This window comes from Rhodotorula toruloides (genome assembly GCF_000320785.1).
Source record: "Rhodotorula toruloides NP11 unplaced genomic scaffold Scaffold6, whole genome shotgun sequence".
NCBI classification, from domain to species: Eukaryota; Fungi; Basidiomycota; class Microbotryomycetes; order Sporidiobolales; family Sporidiobolaceae; genus Rhodotorula; species Rhodotorula toruloides.
In genome coordinates, this window is record NW_015622966.1 from 434,628 (window position 1) to 453,255 (window position 18,628).

Genomic DNA, 18,628 nt, shown 5'->3' on the forward strand with positions numbered 1-18,628 from the left:
GCGCAGGGCAGCGGGAAACGCCGCAATATCGAGTGGAGCGGAGCGAGGGCGGCGGGTGTGGTGCGCCTCGTCGTGTGACGGGATTACTGACACCTCCATTCAAGCCGCCCAATGCCCTGCGCGAGGCGAGTAGCCGGCGGGAGCAAAAGAGAATAACCGGTGCGAGGCGAGAACGACAGGAAGCGACGTCGAGCGTTGGAGGGGGAAAAAAAGCTTGTCCACGCTGGGGTTCGAACCCAGGACCTCGGCTGATCAACATGTGAATGTGAGAACCAAATCATGACCACTAGAACACGCGGACTTTGTTGAGAAGCGGACAAAATTTAACGTATATCAATTGCTGGAATGTGACTTTTGCTCCGTCGCCTATTGCAGCAGCATCGGGACTCTGGCAGAGAGAGGGAACTGCCTGCACTGTCTACAGACACGTACGAGCGCTACCCAGGGCGAGCGTTCATTGCTTGTCCTCGCAGTTGGATCTTCCTCGCTCGGGCTTGTCCTCCCCTCCCACAACGACGGTGAGGACCATCCAGCTGTCTGCGAGTATACTTCGAATGTAGATTGACCGGATACGTTGCTGTTCAAGCTCCACGAAAGGCCTAGCGTGCTGCACCAGCCGTCGTCGCTCCGTCGCGCGAGGACTTGCACTGTGCCCATTCTTGGACGAAGGGCTACAGCTTCTCAAGTCTATTATCCACTGGGTTTGTTGCCCAAGGAGCGGAGGCTGGGGCAGAAACTCTGTCGAGATGGATAACAACCGCTAAGTTACCAGTTGGCAAACAGCGCCGCTACTTCCGCCGCCTCCTCCTCCTCAGACTTGGCCTCCTTCTGTGCATCGGGCGCACCCGCACCATTCGCGATCAATGGAAGCGCCGGAGCCTCCGCCTCGTCCCGCTCCACCTTCACCTTCCCAACCTGCCGCTCCACCTTGCGTTGGACCCAGAAACCCTCGCCTGCTTCGACGTCGCCGCCGTCTAGTGCACGAGGACGATCCACCTGCCCGCCACCCACCGCGCCAACCGACGTCTCGAGCGGAGAAGGCGGTTCGGCAGACAGCGTGTCTGACGAGTCTCGCTCGGACACGGCCGCCAACCGTGCAAGCGATGTAGCGAGAGATACGCCACGAGCGGCTGCATTCGTCGACGAGTAAGTCGAGGGTAGAGGTGGCACGGGCGCTGCTGTCGAGCTCGAGAGGCCGACGGGAACAGAAGCGGGTGGGGCGGTTTGAGGGCGATAGATGCCTGGCGCGAGGGACTGTAGACAGGTCTTCGTCAGCGTCCGCTCTTTGAGCGAGACGACGCAGATGCCGCAACTCACGCCCTGACTCGAGACCATCCGCGACATGGCCTCATCCGTCGGTGACGCCGCCTGCACAACGCTCAATGGCCGCCGCTCAACCCCTTGTCGCTGTAGCCACCGTTCCGTACGTTCGGTATGGTTCGGGTCCTGTGCCGCACGCGCTAGGTCGGCTTGGGCGAAGGAGGAAGCGAAGGCTGTGACGGCGTCGAAAGCTTCGTCGAGCGGGTCAGGCCCGTCTTCCGCTACACGGCGCAAAACGTCAACGGTGAGCACGCTAGATAGAACGCTCGAGTACGCACTATCCTCGCCCTTTGGACTGTCGCTCATCTCAGGCAGAGGCAGCGGATCCGCCACCTTGTCGTCTGAAACGAAGACGGAACCTTCGGCAAGCGCGACCGAGGCATCGTCCCAAGCAGCGCTGGTTGCAATCGGGCTGAAGGCGAGACTGCCGAGGTCGGGCAGCGACCATCCCAGTTCGAGGGGCTGAAGTGCCGGCGTCGGCTCAACCTCCTCGACCTGCCCTGCTTCGTTCGATTCGCCCTCTACTGCTAATTCCACTGACTCAGACGGTAGCGATTCCTGCGCGAAGAGCGAAGGTCGCGGCCCGATGGGAGTCGGAGGTTCGACGACGATGCTGGCGACTCGCAAGCTCGTCTCGCCGCGAGATGCGGAATTGGCGGCACTGTCGATGACGTCGCTACGTTGCGGCTCAGGGAACTCCGGCACGAGGAGGCTCTTTGAGTCGGCCAACACAGGCGGCGAGCTAGGAGATGGAAGCGTCTCGTACGAGGGTGGCGCGGGACTTGGCGGAAGCGGTGTGCTAGAGGCGAGCGAGACGGCGTTCGTGAAAGCTGGGCTTGGCGTTGTTTGGTGGAACGCAGTCGATCCCTCCGCTACGAGAGACGCGTTCTGCACCGCCAGCAACGAGACCAGCGGTGCCGCCGCGTCGCTAGAAGGCACCGGCGTATTCGCACCCTGTCGCGCAGCGTAGCCAGGCAGCTTTGGCGGCAGAGGCGGCGGTAGGGGCGATGGGACGAACGGAGGAAGAGGCGCAGGCCCGCTGCGGAGCTGTGAGATGGCGGCAGGAGACGAAGAGACAGGCGGATCAGGCAGGCTGAGCGAAGACAGGACAGGTTGCTGTACCGTGTGAACAGTTGAAGACGAAGGAGCGAGGGGCGGGACTGGCGGCTGCGGCGGCGAAATTTCAGGAATCGGGCGCGGCTTCGGCATAGGCGGCAGGTCGCCCGCTTGAGCCGGAGACGACGCAGCTGTTGTTGGTGACGAGGTGGCCACCGCCTTCGAGGCAGGAGGCGCCGCAGACGCCGGCGGCTGAGTCGGTGGAACTGCTGCGGAAAAGAGGCGCGAGAGCGAGGGGAGAGTCGGTAGAGCGGGGCCTCCAGGCGGCGCGCCTCCTTGTACTGGAGCCGGAGCGGTCGTCGCGGCAGAAGGAGCGGCAAGGACTGTCGGCATTGACGCGGACAGAGGCAGACTGACCGCCGCAGGAGCTGCCGCTGGTGCCGCGGAGCTGGACAAGGACGCTGGCGGTACGAGAGGCGGGAGTGTCGAAAGCGCAGCCGTGGGTTGCGGGACGCCTTGCGGCGGATGCGGCGAGGAGGAAGGGGGGATAGGCGGACCGTAGCTGGGGAAAGATATCGGCGCAGCCGAGGTCGGCAAAGTCGTCGGATAGCCGCTAGGCGGCGCGGCGGTCGAAGCGGGCGCAGGGAAATCTGGGAGCGAATCGGGACCTGCAGCGGAACGAGGCAAAGCTGGCTCGACAGGCTCGCCTTCTCCCGCCGCCGTTCCGCTCGCAGCCAAGCGCCCTGCAGCCGCACTCGTCGTCCTCGTCGCGCCTCCGTGTGATCCTTGTTCAGCCGGAGCTGCGTACCCCGGAAGCGGCTCTGCCGCTGCTTCCGCCGTCGAATGAGACTCGACAGGCGCAGGCTGCGCGACTTGCGATACTGGCTGCCACGCAGGTGCGACGAGCGGAGGCGGGTCGGGCGCCGCGAAGGAAGTTGCGGTGACCATCGGCGCGGGAGGAGCAGCCGACATCGCAGCGGCGACGGCGGGAGCATACAGTTGTGGTGCAGGCTGAGGCTGAGCCGCAGCTGTGGGAGGCGCAATGGGCGGTGCAGAGGTTGGCTGGTGGGAAGGCGGAGGGGGTGCGGCCATCGGTGCTGCCGGAGCGGCCGGAGCGAAGGCAGGGGGAGGTGTAGAGACGAAGTGAGGCGGGACGAGAGGCGGTGGCGCAAAGGCGGCTTGTGCGTGCAGCGGCGTCGTGGCGGCGTGACCAGGCGCACTGCACGAGGAATGCGTCAGTCGGTACCGACGCGAAGAAGTGCGAGAAACGTACGAGAAGGGCGAAGTGACTAAACCAGCTGATGCCGCTCCAGCCATCCCCCCTGCAGCAGCAGCCGCCGTGTAAGCGTTCGACGGATGCGCCTGATCCGCAGCGATGGCAGAGATTGGCCGCGGGGCCCTTGCAGCTCTCCCCGCTCCACCTCGCCTTGTAGCCTTCTCCGCCCCGGTCCGCAAGAACAAGTACGGCTCGAGCGGCAGGTCGCTGTGCGGGTCAAGCCAGTCGAAGGGCGTTGGCTGGGATCGGAAGCGGCTAGTCGAAGAGCGTTGGCTATCGCGGGCGTGAAGCGAAGTCGGGCGATGGTAGGTGATCGGCGAGACGGTCGGGTTTGGCGCCGACTGTGTGCGAAGGAGTGCAGGCTGGACGGATGCGGCTTCGTGAGGCGCGAGAGCTGCAGCGACGAGAGGCGGGACGACAAGGGGTCGAGTTGGTTTCCGGTTCTCCTCCTCAGCGCCTCGGGCTGCCGCTTCGAACGGCGTGACATGCGACTCGGGAACGGGCATGTCCGACGTCACCGAGTCTTTGCGGGCCGGCGTGATCTCCTTGACACCGTTCGCCTGCGCTGCGCCCGTCGCGCCGCTAACCAGCTGGCTCGCCCGTCCCCATAGCGACCCAAGAAAGCCCTGCGCAGGCTGTTCGGGCGCAGTCTGGGACGGCGGCGTAGACTCGCGAGCAAGCGGAGGCGAAGGTATGCGAGAAGCCGGCGCGACAGGCGGAGGAGAAGAGGCTCGTCGGCGATGCTGAGTAGGGGGCGGGCTGCGCGATCCGGCGCGACTTTGCGGTCGTGTGCGAGTAAAGGCCGACGCTGATGTTGACTGTGCTCGCTGTCGGCGGACAGGCGGAGGCGAAGGCGACCGCTCGTACTCCTCCTCGGAAACCTCCGGTTCAGGCGAGGGCGTCCTCGCCCGTCTATTCAGCCCAAGCCGCCTCGCCCGAGCAATACTATCGCTCGAAGCAAGGCTCTTCGGCTGCGGTCTGTCCTCAGACGCCGACTCAGGCCCGCTCAGGCCTTCGACCCGCGCTCTTGCCAGCCTGTCCAACCTCGAACTGCCGTTCGCGCCTGGCGAGCCCCCGAATCTCCCACTTCCGCTCCCCTCGCCGCTCCCCCATCGACTCATGACCGCGCTAGGAGTCGCTGCTGGTTTGTTGGCGGGTGCCGAGGAAGACGGTTGTGGGGAGCTGGAGGGGGCGGAAGCGAACATGCCTGGCAGGACTCGCCCGCCCGGCTGGACCTGTCGTCGCTCGGGAGCACGTCCAAATGCGCCCGCCTTCATGGTCGGCTCAGTTCAGCGAGAGCAGCGTCGCTGCTGCTTGTGAAGGGAGGGTTCGAGGCGAGTAGCTGGCCGGAGCGGCAAGTCCGCGGATGGGTCTGCCACTGTTCAGCACGTGGCAAGATCCTCAGCGGTTGTTTCTGGGCCAGCTGGAGCAGCCAGGAGCGCTGGAGCGAGTCGGTGGACGTTGGAGAGTTATGGCTGATGAGGATGGAGCGAGGCGTGGAGGCGTTGGGGCCGCGTCAAAACAGGTCCTGCGTATGCTTGAGGGTCTAAGCCAGCCATTGTACGCCGTGCAAGCAACTCAGCGCGTGGTGGGTGAGGTGGGAGAGCGAGAGAGGCGAGGAGGAGCAGGTTGGTCTTCGTCCATCCCGCTGCACCCACGGAGACTGCTTTCCGGGCATCGCAGAGCTGTCAACGAGTACTTCTACCTCCCTGGGGCAGCTACTCCAAACGCCACGCCGCCGTCTGGCTTCTTCTCCTCCCCCTCTCCCCGTCGCGATGGCCTCCCTCTCGACACTGCGCTTCGCCTCGTTCCGAGTAGCGCACCAGGTCTTCTTCCAGTCCGCGCTCTCGTACGGCCTCGTCAACCTCAAGCCGCTCGTTCCCGGTCGTGCGTTCCGTTCCTCTCCTCCTCCCGAGTCTCGCAAAGTGGGGCGTGTGCGTCAAGAGGATTCCAAGCTGAACTCTGTTGCCCTCGCACAAACAGACGTCCTCGTCGTGCCACGAAGAGTGACGCCCCGCTTCCGCGACTTGACGCCCGAGGAGGTGACGGATCTCTTTCAGAGCGTCCATCAGATCAGCCGCGTCATTGAGCAGGAGTACAGCGCGCAGTGCGTCTCTCCGTCACTTCGAAAGGTCTATCGAACGTGCTGACGGCTTTTCTGCCGTCAGAGCACTCAACATCGCGCTGCAAGACGGGCCTTTAGCGGGTCAATCTGTTCCCCGTGCGTCCCTGCCCACCTCCTAGGTGTTCAGCAGCTAAATTAACGTCCTGCGCAGACGTCCACGTCCACATTATCCCGAGAAGAGCGAAAGACTTCGAACCCTTAGACGAAAGTGCGACGGGTCTTCAAGCTCTCTCGCTGGGCAGCGTTCGCTGATCCCATTCTTGCGCAGTGTACAACGCACTAGACGCTAAGAACCTCTCTCAAGACTTCGCCGAAGCCTACGCCTCCCGACCAACCCGCGGCGAACGAAAAGCGTTCGAAGCTGAGTTACGCGAGCGGGAACGAGGGAACGTCGAGTCGCCCTTCTCCGGCATCGAGGGCGAGCGGAAACCGAGGGCCAGGGAGGAGATGCAGAGGGAGGCGGAGCGGTTGACGGGTTTGTTTCCGGAGGCGAATCGGGCGGTCTTTGGCCAGGGCGAGGAAGAGCGGGCGGAGCAATGAAGTGCGGCAGCATTGAGTCCCCGGCCCACCTTGTCCAACTGTGGGTCTCAGTGAATTGCTTGCGCTCCATTCAGGCCGATATCTGCGTCTCGCCTGCGAGGAGGTGAGGATAGAAAGGGTCGCCCTCTCGCTTCTCGCATGTCATTGTGTCCAGCGACTTTCAGATGGCATCAGGAGGCTACTGAGCGTCTAGCGGACTGCAAGAAGTGCTCCTCAGCGATCTTCGCGATGTCAACTTGCGATGTCATCCTGCTCGTCGCCGCTTCGCCTCCTCCCGCACGCTCACAATGCCACCGCGGGCAGCGAGCAGCTCTGTCTCGCCCAAGAAGGGCACGTCGACCAAGCTGACATCCGATCCGACTCCCCTCGCCCTGCCCGCCCTCCTGAAGCTTCTCACCACCTCCGGACCGAAACCACCCCACCTCTCGATGTCGCAAGCCATTGCGGCTGCGTCGAAGCTCGTGCCGGGAGGCTACATCTCCCACGCCAAGCTGCGGCTGTTGAACCAGGCGGACATGGTCAAGCTGGGCATCGCGGACGAGGAGATCCGCAAGGGCTTGATGGCGGTCATTGGCAAGGGCGGCGGGAAAGGGTCGGGAGACTCGCCAGAGGTCAGGAAGAAGAGGACGAGGGAGAGCGACTTGGACAGGCCGCTGCCGACTAGGGCGCCGAAGGAAACGGTTGTCGACGAGGACTTTGACTTTGAGGAGATTGAGGCAGAGGAGGTGCGTCCCGCTTCCACGCTCTGTTTTGTGCTACACTGACAATCTATGTACAGGCCCTCGCTCCAAAGGCATGCCTCGTGAATCGAGCACCGGTCATGACGGCCTGGGCATGCGTCGTTGCTGAGCGACTCGGTTTCCGGCGGCAAGAAGCGCTCAGCATAGGTTCGTAAAGCTCCCTCACCGCATTTGAAGCACGCTGACCTCTTCCATCGCAGCCCACGTCTTCACCGACCTCAACGCGACCTCAAAGGGCGTCTCGCTCGGCTTGATGGGTCCGGAAGCGCTCAAGGTCGAAGTCGGCCCGTCTCAACCTTTCGTCGACCTCCTCGGTCGCAAGGTGCGTGTCATGGCAGTCTGTAGGCGCAGAACAACTTGCTGACTCTCGGGTTCGTGCAGGTCCCCGTCCTCTCGACGCAGACAGGCGAATGGCGCGCAATCTCGAAGGGCCATGTCGCGGACCCAAGCAAGGCGTTTGCTTACATGCGAGGCGCGTTCAGGCAGCAGCTCGGAGCGGTCGTCGGTGCGTTCGGATCTCGCCTTTCTCGTCTCGCTCTAGCTCACCCATTCCTCGCTCTCATCATAGGCGCTATGCGCCTCCTTGCAGCTAGCTTCTCACCCAAGGAGCTCAATGAGAAGGTATACTGCCCATTCCCGCAGTCTTTGAACACGATTGACCCGACCTTTCGCAGGGCTACCACCTCTACCTCGACTTCCGCCCCGAGTCCGACGGCTGGGGCAAGAAAGCCGACTTGCGCATGTCGAGCATCCTCGACTTGCGACGACACTTGACACATGGCGGACCGGCGAAAGAGGAGGAGGTGGAGGATGACGGGGCGAGGGAGGTCAAGCGCGAAGAGGAGGGTGAGGACGGGGCGATTGGGCAGGTTAAAGTCGAGCCAGATGAGGAGGGCGCGCCGACTGCGAAGAGGGTCAAACGAGAAGAGGGGGAGGAGGAGGTCAAGCCGGAGGTAGCCGGGTTCGATGGGGCGAAGGAGCCGGCAGGCGAGAAGGACGAGTTCGACGAGCTGCTCGACCAGGACGACGACCTCTTTGCAGCAGTCGACGTCTGACGGGGCAGTCAGGAGCTTACATGTAGCATAGCGGTTCTTGCTCTCCTCCTTGTTGGCAATATTACCCGCAGCCATTCTCTTGCGTGCTTTCCTCTTTCGTTTCGCTCGCTCCTTGCGGCGCACCTGAGAGGCGTTCTGACGGACGGATGCCTATGCGTATTGCTGCGAGTCCGAGAAGTGTCGATGAACGAGCGAGACTGTCTATGAGGGGAATCTACAAGCCGAGTGCGGACGGAAGGAACGGGGATGCGATGTATGGGATGCGTAAGGCGGAGGAGTGTCTATGCGACCTCGTCGTGACGTCTAGGCAAGCAGGCCAGCTGCGACGAAGAAAGCGAGGGGAACAGAGAATGAAGAGAACGCCGGACGCGGTGTCGCGGACGAGGCGAGGTGCTGGACGGTCTGGCTGACTGACTCGACGGCGGCGACTGGCGATGTCACGGATGAAGGTGTGCCTGGCGAAGGGGTGGTGGCAGCTGCGTCTAGGTTCGAGGACGTAGTGGCAGGGGAAGAGGACAGTCCTGCGCCGATGCCGACGCTCGAGTCGATGGGCTGGCTGTCGCCAGGCGAGTTGAGGTACCAAGAGAGGTCGAAGAGGTCGGGAATGCACCTGCGAACGGCAAGGATCGTCAGCGGAGAAAGGGGATGAGGCGGGCGGACAAGACGCACCGGGCATCCCACCCGTGCTGCTTCAAGCCCGCGTACGTGTTGATGAAGCCGCCGACCGACTTTGACGTGAGCTCGTGCTCGAGGCCGATGATGCCAGGCGAGACGCCGCCCACAGCCCAGCTGCGCAACTCGTTCTCGAGGTCCTCGATGCTTTTCGGCCCGTACGATCCGCATGATCTAGGAGCCAGCACCATCAGTGACGGGTTTCTCGCGAGCGATTGCGGTCGCTGCAGGATAGCAGGCCAGACTCGACGGCATGAGGAGGGTTGCGTTACTCACGATCCGCCGCTCTCGTTCAAACACCAGTCATCCGAGTCGCGATTCCAGCCAACGAGGGTCAGGTTGAAGACCTCCTTGGCGATGGCTCGCACACGGTTGTCGGCGTCACCCTGCACGAAGGGGAATAGGATGGGAGGTTGGGAAGGTCAAGGAAAAGTCAGCTTCGATGGCAGAGCGGCGTCGGGGGCTCGGCGGTGGCTCGCCATCATGATGGCAGCGATAGGGTACACGTACGTAAGGCGGACGCCAGAACTTCGGGATGAGACCGCCGCTCAGGTCGTGAATCGCTTGCACCGTCCAGCCGAGTTCGCCGAGGACCTGGGTGTCGTTCAACGTTGTCATCTACGGGAAGCGAAGCGTCAGTCGTCAACTACGTAGCAAGCGATTAAGAGCGGAGCGCGATGCACGTAGGGGTGACTCCAGGTGTGTACGCCAATGTGCGCATTCGAAGCGAGGGCTTGACGGAAGACGTCCGGGTTGTTGACGATGTTCGTGCCGATGAAGAAGCTGCGGAAGCGGCCCGGGACGAGTAAGCCCAGTCAGCGACGACGCGAAGAGGAGGCGAGGCGGCGCTCGCACTTACTGCGTCGCAGTCTGGTTCTGCTTCTGCAGGAACTGGTAAAGAGCCGGCGAGCTCGGCAGCGGCTGGGGATACAGGTGCTCGTCAGCGCTCCCTTGCGAAGAGGAGGACGAAGGAGGACTCACGCCGTCGTCGAACGAAACGCCATACATGCCGTCAGGAGCGTCCGAGATGTCGCTGTCCCCAAAGCAGGCGGCAACTGCGTGAACAAAGCTAGGGGAATCAGTGACGAACTGCAAGAACGAAGAAGACGGAGTGAGCGTGAAGGAAGCGACCCGCCTGACCACGAGCAAACGCCGTTCTCGCCCGTATCGACGCCCGGCGGATAGTACGGGTTGCCCGCACCGCTCAGCTTGGCCGGCGCAAACGTCGAGATTCTGCCAGCCGCTTTGGCAACTTCGTAAACCGCAACCCATTCAGACTCTGCGACGAGGCGCAGGTCAGCGGAGGAATTCGAGCGGGGCGTGGGCGACTCACTCGGTGCAGGACCGCGAGTACCGGGCGCCGGAAGTGCTGCAGAAGGTGAACGAGATCAGCGAGTGTGTGAGGAGAGCGGAGTGGGAGGAGCGGGACGTACTGCTCGTCTGCCTGGAGTAGAGGGGAGAAGCGAGTGTCGAGGTGAGCAGTCCGAGCGTAACAAGCCAGAGCATCGTCGCGAGTGAGAAGAGCGAGAGAGAGAGGGAGAGAGAGAGAATGGGAGCGAGAAGAGCGCGAGGCAACCCCCAGATCGAGGCGAACCTCCTCTCCGCCGCAGCCAAACGGCTCGAGCGTGATCTCCCGCTTCTCCAGTCTTTTTGCGTCGTCGAGCTCTTGCAAGGCGCGTTGAATGCTTGAAGAGATGGCAATGCAAAGCGGCCGAGACGACACAGGCAACAGGGACGATGGGCGGACGAAGTAGGCGCGGATGGACGATATGGATGGCATGCGAGGGGCGGGAATGGTATAGCGGACGAATGTGTATGGTGGGAGCGCCGTGTAGTCGACGAGGGGTATCTAGCGGATGCGTCGGCGGCGGTCGACGATCCCGAGCGTCTTTTGAGGTCCTCTGCGAGAAAGGAACGGCGTCAGCACGTCTCTCGAAGCAGACGAGCGACTCGCACTCACTGCCAGACCGCAAAGACGATGGCCATGCCGAGGATGGTGAAGAAGCGGATCCAGGTGACGAACGAGACGATCTTCTGGACGACCGAGTCGGTCACCCTCGCGACGACCATTCGCGGGCGGTAGCGAGCGCGAATAGAGAGCGGGTAGTAGTCGGACGAACGCCGCAGAGAGTGATTGAGGTGGTCGTAGTCGGACGAGATGTCGGACTCGAAGTCGTCCGAATCGTACTCTCCCTCGAACGAGTCAACCGTAGGCCGCCTTCGCAAAGCAAACTTGCCGCGCCTTGACGACGCCTCGCGTTGGAGACGACGCAGAGCGTGCCACCTGCGAGAGCTGCGGGGCGACTCCTCCTCGTCCTCGAAGTCGTCCTCGTCGCTGTAAATGCGGTCCGGGTGGAGGACGACGGCGGTCGACCGTCCTGCCGCACGTCCGTCGTACTTTGCAAACTCGACATTCTTCCCCTTGGCGATCGAGTGCGGCGGAAGAGCTTTGCGTCGTCGCGACTTGGCGGTCGGCAGCGCCTCGTCGTCCTCCCAAGCCGGCACGAGACTCGCCGCCGCCTTTTCGATCTCGTCGTACGTCTCAGCGTCGGGGTAGCCGGCGTAGCGCAGGATTCCAGAATGAAGCAGGTCGTCCGCCGTGGTCGTGGCAAAAGGTGGCGTCGGGCAATTGTCGTTGTACTCATCCTCGGAAGGCGCAGAAGTGGCGAGCTCGAGCTTTGAGTGACGGATATCTGGACGAAGGCCGTGGTCGATGACGGACGAGAATGACGGCTCGTCGAACGGGTCGTCTCGCTCGTACACGTCGGTCGACCACTGCTCGCCTAGCTCGTTGCTGAGCGTGCGCTCCGGCGGCGGCGGGAGCTTGGCGAACGCTGTGACAGGCGAGCTAGTGCAGGTCGGTCCCGAGAGGCCGGTTGAGACGGACGAGGATGTGCTCGAACGCTTAACGGTCAGCGGACGAGTGCGAGTCTTGCGAATGCTGGAGGGCTCGTCTGCCTCAGACTCGGCGTCGGCGTCCTCTTCGGCTCGCCATTCGATAGCGCCGATCGGTCCCTCTGCGTGCGAGAAAAGCGTAAGCAAGAGGTGAGCCGTGAGCGAAGAAGACTGGCGACTCACCCCACCCGACAAGGCGGTTCTGCACGATCTCCTCCTCGAGCTCCTCGCACCTCTCCTTCCACTCGAGCACCTCCTCCTGCACCTCATCAAGCCTGCAAACCATCTCCTCCCTCTCCGCCAGAATCGCCTCGTTCGCATCCTGCAGCTCATCGATCTTGGCCATGAGCTGGTCGACAAGCTCGTCTTGCTGTTGTTCGAGCGAAGGGTCGAGCTCGATTGGCGCGGGGAGAGGCACGAGAGACGAGGCGGAGGCGGAGCGGGAGATAGAGCGAGGGAAGGAGAGCGGGAAGAGCGAGCCGTGGCCCGGCTGGCGGAAGGGCGAGAGGTGCGACTTGTCGGCGAAGCCTGGCGAGAACGGCTCGCCGCTGGGCGCGTGAGAGGTGAAGAGGTCGTCCTTGGGCGCAGATTGGCTCGCGCGAGGGTCGTCCTCGTCGTCCGAGACGAGACTGCGCCCGACCGGCTGGTCCGCCCTCGACTCGGCAGCAATCTTACTCTGCATGGTGTCGTACCGCCTGATCGAGCGCATCAACTCGTTGTTGCCTGAGATGGCCACCTCCGCCTGCGTCTCGAGCACAACATTACGCTGCTCGACCCGCTCGAGGTCCTCCCTCAACGCCTGCAACTCGCGCTCGAGTTTGCGAAGCCGCTTGCGACCCTCGCGCTCGGCGACTTCCGAGTCGGCTTGGAGGTCGGAGAGCTGGAGCGAGAGGGCGTAGTTGGCTTGGTTGAGGGAGGCGACGTCGCGCGCGGCTGTTGCGGGAGAGAAGACGGATGCAGGAATGCCGAGGCGAGCGGCGGGAGACTTGGGCGTAACGGAGGAGAATTGGCGGCGGCGGGTGTTGGTGGGCGAGTCGTCGGGCGTGAAGACCGAGATGCGACTCGAACGCCTCGACGCTTGGGACGGGCTCTCCGGGTCCGATGCAAAGCTGCCCTTCTCATGCAGGTGGTACGAGCTTGCACCGCTTGCGCGACGCAGGTGGCGGCTCGAAGCTGGCGAAGGACGGCCGAGCGATTCGCGCGAAGGGCGAAGGCGAGCTGGCGATTTACCCGGCGGCATGGGCGCGCCTGGCAGCGTTTGCACGGATGCGGAGAGCGACGAAGGCAAAAAGGGTGTCGCGGAGCCGGAGGTGGAGGGCTTCCGTGCCACGAGCGATTCGTGCCGCTGGCGGAGGGAGTGGTATTCCTGCAGGAGTTCTGCGAGAACGTGCGTGTCAGCAGGGCGGCTCGAGTAGGAACGAAGATGCTTGGCTCACCCTCGCCGGCATGCGTGAAAACGGAAAGCTCTGCAAAACGAACGTTATCAGCGACACACGTGAAAGAGACCTCAAGGAAACGCACCCTGCTCCTTTGCGCGAATGATGCGATCCGCCTCGGCAAGCATCTTCTCGAGCTCTTCTCTGCTCAGGGACTTGAGGTGGTCGGGACCGAGAGCGGCTGGCGCGAGGACCGGTTCGAGAGGGGATGTTTGGCGATTCGAGGGAGGCGTCGAGGGTCCGCTGCTGGGCTTGACGACGATGACGGGGTCGGATGTGGCAGGTGTAGGGTCTGTCGAAGGAAAGGGGACAGGCGAAGGAGCGCGCGACAACTTTGTCGTCGCCTCAACAGGATCCCGTTCGACGACTCCCTCGGCTGAACCTCCCGCGTCCGCGCCTGTGTCCACGCCGGTGCCTTCGCGTGACCCCTGGACCCCACTCAGCGAGATGCGCCCGCCCAAGGACGTCCTCTCGCCCCTCATCTCCTCCCCGTCGCTCCCAAACCCAAGCGCATCCAACGACCTCCTCTCCCTCTCTCTCGCGCGTCGAGCCGCACTGCGCGGTGTCGAAGGCGTCGGGAGCGCTGTCAAGCGTGACGAGGTCGTGCGCTGCGTCGAGGGGCGGCCTGGTGGTCGGGGTCGGGGAGTGAGCAGCGGTGTTGGACCTTGAGCGGGGGGCTGCATGGCCTCGCTTTTGGCCCCGGGGTTGAGCGCGGTCAGAACGAGCGTCTGGGCAGAGCACAGAGTGCCCAGCTGGCGAGCGAGCGAAGGAGGAGTCCCGCGAGCGAAGAGTGCGGAGAGTTGCAAGAGCGAGAGGCTCGCAACTTGGAGGCGATGGGGATTTCACGTGCACCCCTTCTGCTGCTCGGGAGACGGGATCGACGAATTCAAAGAAGATTGGAACAGTCGCGGGGAGAGAGACGCGAAGAGGCGCGGTCGAGGAATGCTTCGTCTTGCTTGGAGATGCACGCAGAGACGACCCGTATGATATGCTATTGAGAATGCAGCAATTAGTCTATCTCCAAGGCGCGCATCTATAATCCAGTCAAAGTGTCTATCCCTCCCGCCTCGCGCACTCGCTCACGGCGCCTGATCATACGCCTGCCTAACCTCGATCCCGACCTTCCTCCTACGCTGCGCATCAAGCCACTGCATCGCCTGCCTGTACGTGCGCGGGAGGACGTAGCGCTGCAGGGGCTTGTCGGCTGCGAAGGTGTAGTGGAAGACGTTGGTGACTTTCTTTTCGCCCGAGTAGAGGTCGCAGGTGGCGGCTGCGGAGAGACTGGGGTCAGCTGCATTTGGGGAAGGGAGAGAGGAGGCACGCACCCTCGACCGAGACGTGGAAAGAGTGGTGCTCGCCGAGCAGCGGCGAGAACGTGACCTTCGAGTCGAGCAGCAACAGCGAGCCGATCTCAACGGGCTGAGCGAACTGCAACTCGCTGCGCGAAGGATGACGAGGGTCGGTCAGCCAGACAGCTGGGGCGAAAGCTGGAACGGTCCGGACGCACTCGAGAGCGACGAAAGTGACGGCCGACCGAGAGAACAGACAAGCAGTCGAGTACGCCGTCTCGTACGCCAAACGCATGAGGTAGCCACCGAAGACCTTGTTGTGCACGTTGCGCTCTTGCGGGTGCATCAGCTGTGCCGAGTTGACGCGCGTGTCGGACATCATGACGACGTCGGCGGGCGTGGCGGTCTTGCGGTCTGCGAGGCGGGAGCAAAGCGGGTCGAGGAAGGCGTAGAGTCGAGACGAGGGCAGAACGAGAAAGGAGACGACGAGGAAGGTGCTTCAGTGATCCAGGCGGAAGCAGGACGAGGCGAACGTCGAACGCACCATACACCTCGGCCCTCTGAATGAACAACTCGTGCAGCATGGCCGCCTCCTCCGCCGTCGGGGGCGTCTTCTGCAGACTCTTCTGACTGCGCATCTTCTTCCCCTCACGCATTTCCCTTCCCATGGACCAGATCGCCGCCTCTTCCGGTCCGTCCACGACCAACTTTGGGACGGGGTGTTTGCCACCTTGCGCGCTGCGGCAGGCCATTGCGAAGCGTCCGAGGAGGATGGTGGAGGATTCTTCGGAGGCGGAGGAGGGGATAGTCGACATGCGGAGGAAGACTTCGATCGAGGAGGAGGTCGCATACGAGACGTGGCCTGACAGGCGTAGGTCCGGGACGGCCCCGTCGGGGTTCATGAGAGGGCGGAGGAGGTCCATGCGGTCGACGGCGGCGGTGACGAGGTAGAAGCCGTATTTGTGCGCCGTCGCGATGTCGGCGCCGTCGGGGAGGACGTAGCGGTATGCGGCGGCGCCGGCGAGAGAGTCAAAGTCTGCGGGAGCGTTGTAAGCCTCGACATTGTGAGCGAGCAAGAGAAGTCTGCGAGCGCACCCTCCATCAACCGACCCATCCTGACTTTGCTCAGCCCGCCGACGTATTGTTCCCGCAGCGACTCGTCCTTGGAGAACAGCAGGTCCATCTGGACATACGAATCTCCCATCCTCCTAACCTGCGGCAGCGGCGGCAGTTCTTCTCCCTCCTCCAGCTCGACGAGAGGCGCCTTGCGGTCCTTGTCGTACACGCCGATCCCGCGCAGCTTGGCCGGCATCGAGAAGTCGCCTGCTTGAGACGCCAAGCGCTCGCCGAGCTTCATGAGGCTCGTGATGCGCGTCACGGCTTCGTTCTCGCGCTGAGGGACGGAGTGTTCTGTAAGGAGGGTCGAGGGGTTCGCATCGGCTTGCTTCGACGAGCTCTGCGTGCGCAAGAGTCAGCTGTTGAATCCCCATGGTGAGTGCGCCTACACGCACCGAGATTGAGCGCGAAGTCGAGGCAATCGGCAGCCGAGGTTGGGACTTCGAAGAGAAGCACGAGCACGGGAGTCGCTGCGCTGGTTCAGCCTGAGCATGGGCGAGTTGCCTGCGCAAGAGAGCGGGAGTGCTGCGCCATACGGAGCTCATCCTGGCCGGCAGTAGTGGGTGAGGGGAGGAAGCGAAGCCGCGAACTTGCTTCCTCCCAACGACGACAGAGTTGACTCGCCATATCCAGCGGGCGGAATGAAGCCAGCGCTAGACTACGATAGAGCTGGGTAGTGGTCTGCTGGTGCTGACAGCTCGCAAAGTTGCGATGGACGACCACTCCCTCCTCCTCCCCTTCTCCTCCGTCCTCGGCGCCGAAGTTCCCCCTCGCGCCGGTTCATTCCTTGGCGGGCGACAGTGGGCCTTGCATCTCCGGGGCACGCACGCGTCGAATGTTTGCACGGCGGGCAGAGCGGGCGGAGTGAGGGCGCTGGCAGGGGAGGACACGGTCGACTCCTCTCCTCGCAAGTACGCCCGCTCACCTCCTGAAGCACACGGCGTCGACGAAGAGGAGTTTTCCATTCGCATGGCGACCCAAATTTACGGTTGGACCCGAGCACTTTCCGGGGAAGGAGCCCTTCGCGCTTCCTCGAGTCGATCTCCTTTTCCTCGTCGCTTGCTCGCTCTCTCTTCTCTCCCTCCTTCGTGCGCTTAGTGGTTACCCTGGTCTGTGCTGTTTCGACTCTCTGTGCCCTGCTACACCCACCGCCAGCCCCAGCTCGCCAGTCTCGCCAGCCCTCGACTTCTTCAACCTCCCGGACTTTCCGCTCAACCCCTTCGCCCGCGCCAGCATGCTCCTCCCTCTCCTCGCGCTCGCTGCAGCGCCAATCACCCTTGCATCGCCACTGTACGCTCGCCAGACTGGAGGTGCGTACTCCAAGCTTTCGCGACTTGCGCTTCGTCCCATGGTTAACCTCGGCCGAACGCGCGTGTTTGTTGGGCGACGACAGCGTACCCTCCCGCACTGCAGAAGGGTCCTACACCGAGTTCGTTTACGACTACTTCCCACGAAACACAGCGTAGCTGACCACTTCGACCCGCTGCAGAGCAAGAATGGGTCGCAACTTACAACGCTGCCAAAGCTGCCGGCAAGATCCCCTCGTTCCCTGCTGCAACGCTTGTCGGCGGTAACCCGACGTATCCGAGCGGTACCAACACGGGCGAGAACGGCGTCTGCTCGTGGACGGGTGCGCTTCGACTCCTCTGCTTTCTGAAGCTGGAGTAGGCATGCTGACGCTTTCTCGGCACAGTCTCGCACTGCTTTGGCGACAACGACATCTCTGATGCGCCCGACGGCATGTACGCCATCGCCTTTGACGACGGCGTGAGTCCGTCACCCTCTCTCGCGTCGACCCGAGCTGACCTTCTCCTCCTCAGCCCCTCCCTTCGTCCGTCAATCTCTACAACTTCCTCAAGCAGCAGAACCAGACTGCGACGCACTTCCTCATCGGCACCAACATCGTCAACAATCCGGACGTCTTCAAGCTCGCGCTTTCGATCGGCGGACACCTCGCCGTGCACACCTGGAGTCATCCTTACGTGCGTCCGTTCCCTCGCACACTTCGGCACGTGCGCTAATAGCTGTACGTGCAGATGTCGACGCTGACGGACATGCAAGTCCTCGGCGAGCTCGGCTGGACGGCCCAAGCGATCTACGACCAGTCTGGCGGCCTCGTCCCGAAGTACTGGCGCCCTCCCTACGGCGACACGGACGACCGCCTCCGGGCGATCGCAGAGGAAGTCTTCGGCCTCACGCTCGTCGCTTGGAACCGCGATTCGAACGACTGGTGCCTCAACTCTGGTCCCGGAGCTTGCCGGAGTTACGGACCCCAGAGTCAAGCGGATCTGGAGAGCGAGTTGAAGGGCTGGATGGCGGGGAGTAAGAGTCCTGGACCTTGCGGGCTCGAGCATGAGAGGGGGCCGGAGACGGTCGGCGCGTTCATCAACACCTACCCGGGCATCAAGCAGCACGGATGGGACGCTCGGTGCGTTCCCTCTCGCCTCTCTCGCGGGTCTCCTCTCAATGACAGGCAGCTATCTCCCACAGCTGCATCCCGGATCTCTTCGACGCCGACTGGTACCAGAACGCCGCGCGCAACGGCACTCCCGTCCCCGTCCCCGCCGCCAGCGCCATCGGCCACGGTCCCGTCTCGCTCGTCGTCTCCGCCTCGTCGTCAAGCGTCGCACTCAACTCGACTTCGGCTGCGTCAACCGCCACCGCGCCCGTCACTACCTCGCGCTTGTCGACCGCCTCCGCCGTAATCTCCTCGACTTCTCCCTCTGCCGCCGCTCAGTCCGCCAAGTCCAAGGCAACCTCTGCCGCTCCGGCCGGCGCTTTGATCGGCAGCAGCGTCGCCCTCATCGCCGTCGTATGCGGCGCAACCCTTCTTGCTTGAGAAGGTCGCCTCACTCTCGTTTCCCTTCCTCGTCTTCCTGGATCCTCTACACCATCGCGGCATGTATAGACACCCTAACTATGCACATATCAGAGTCCCTCAACGCACGTCTCACTCTCTTCAGCATCCGGATAGACACTAATCTTCCCTCGTTCCCTCGCTCGCTCGTTCCTCTCCCTCATCACGAACTCTCTGGTTGTCGTAGCATTGCATAGACACTGTGAACACGCATGTTTGACGATCTATACGCCTCTCGAGTCGCGACGAGT

At 63.0% G+C, this 18,628-nt stretch overlaps 7 protein-coding genes across 7 annotated transcripts; 3 read left to right on the plus strand and 4 right to left on the minus strand.

Annotated features, from left to right (window-relative positions):
- Positions 1–765: 765 nt before the first annotated feature.
- Positions 766–4,929, minus strand: RHTO_07256 (uncharacterized protein; the record flags this gene model as incomplete). The annotated part of the gene is made up of 4 exons (XM_016420914.1): positions 766–1,254; positions 1,318–1,541; positions 1,599–3,595; positions 3,650–4,929. The coding sequence occupies 4 exons, from the start codon at positions 4,927–4,929 to the stop codon at positions 766–768; spliced, it is 3,990 nt and encodes a 1,329-aa protein (XP_016274641.1).
- A 498-nt stretch (positions 4,930–5,427) lies between these two features.
- On the plus strand, positions 5,428–6,317 carry RHTO_07257 (bis(5'-adenosyl)-triphosphatase; the record flags this gene model as incomplete). The annotated part of the gene is made up of 5 exons (XM_016420915.1): positions 5,428–5,539; positions 5,636–5,759; positions 5,821–5,873; positions 5,929–5,985; positions 6,046–6,317. 5 exons carry the CDS (start codon positions 5,428–5,430, stop codon positions 6,315–6,317), a joined length of 618 nt encoding a protein of 205 aa, XP_016274642.1.
- Positions 6,318–6,604: 287 nt separating this feature from the next.
- Positions 6,605–8,112, plus strand: RHTO_07258 (uncharacterized protein; the record flags this gene model as incomplete). The annotated part of the gene is made up of 6 exons (XM_016420916.1): positions 6,605–7,042; positions 7,096–7,204; positions 7,258–7,379; positions 7,439–7,562; positions 7,626–7,678; positions 7,732–8,112. 6 exons carry the CDS (start codon positions 6,605–6,607, stop codon positions 8,110–8,112), a joined length of 1,227 nt encoding a protein of 408 aa, XP_016274643.1.
- Positions 8,113–8,415: 303 nt separating this feature from the next.
- On the minus strand, positions 8,416–10,290 carry RHTO_07259 (chitin deacetylase, carbohydrate esterase family 4 protein; the record flags this gene model as incomplete). Its single annotated transcript, XM_016420917.1, has 10 exons — positions 8,416–8,722; positions 8,782–8,958; positions 9,061–9,170; positions 9,295–9,402; positions 9,468–9,567; positions 9,644–9,705; positions 9,766–9,873; positions 9,936–10,063; positions 10,118–10,153; positions 10,218–10,290. The coding sequence occupies 10 exons, from the start codon at positions 10,288–10,290 to the stop codon at positions 8,416–8,418; spliced, it is 1,209 nt and encodes a 402-aa protein (XP_016274644.1).
- Positions 10,291–10,633: 343 nt separating this feature from the next.
- Positions 10,634–13,798, minus strand: RHTO_07260 (uncharacterized protein; the record flags this gene model as incomplete). The annotated part of the gene is made up of 5 exons (XM_016420918.1): positions 10,634–10,685; positions 10,745–11,801; positions 11,863–13,056; positions 13,116–13,145; positions 13,201–13,798. 5 exons carry the CDS (start codon positions 13,796–13,798, stop codon positions 10,634–10,636), a joined length of 2,931 nt encoding a protein of 976 aa, XP_016274645.1.
- A 396-nt stretch (positions 13,799–14,194) lies between these two features.
- On the minus strand, positions 14,195–16,065 carry RHTO_07261 (acyl-CoA thioester hydrolase; the record flags this gene model as incomplete). The annotated part of the gene is made up of 6 exons (XM_016420919.1): positions 14,195–14,385; positions 14,441–14,553; positions 14,623–14,818; positions 14,949–15,440; positions 15,500–15,860; positions 15,916–16,065. 6 exons carry the CDS (start codon positions 16,063–16,065, stop codon positions 14,195–14,197), a joined length of 1,503 nt encoding a protein of 500 aa, XP_016274646.1.
- A 689-nt stretch (positions 16,066–16,754) lies between these two features.
- On the plus strand, positions 16,755–18,359 carry RHTO_07262 (chitin deacetylase, carbohydrate esterase family 4 protein; the record flags this gene model as incomplete). The annotated part of the gene is made up of 7 exons (XM_016420920.1): positions 16,755–16,830; positions 16,914–16,949; positions 17,010–17,150; positions 17,214–17,287; positions 17,341–17,502; positions 17,557–17,948; positions 18,011–18,359. The coding sequence occupies 7 exons, from the start codon at positions 16,755–16,757 to the stop codon at positions 18,357–18,359; spliced, it is 1,230 nt and encodes a 409-aa protein (XP_016274647.1).
- Between the last annotated feature and the right edge of the window lie 269 nt (positions 18,360–18,628).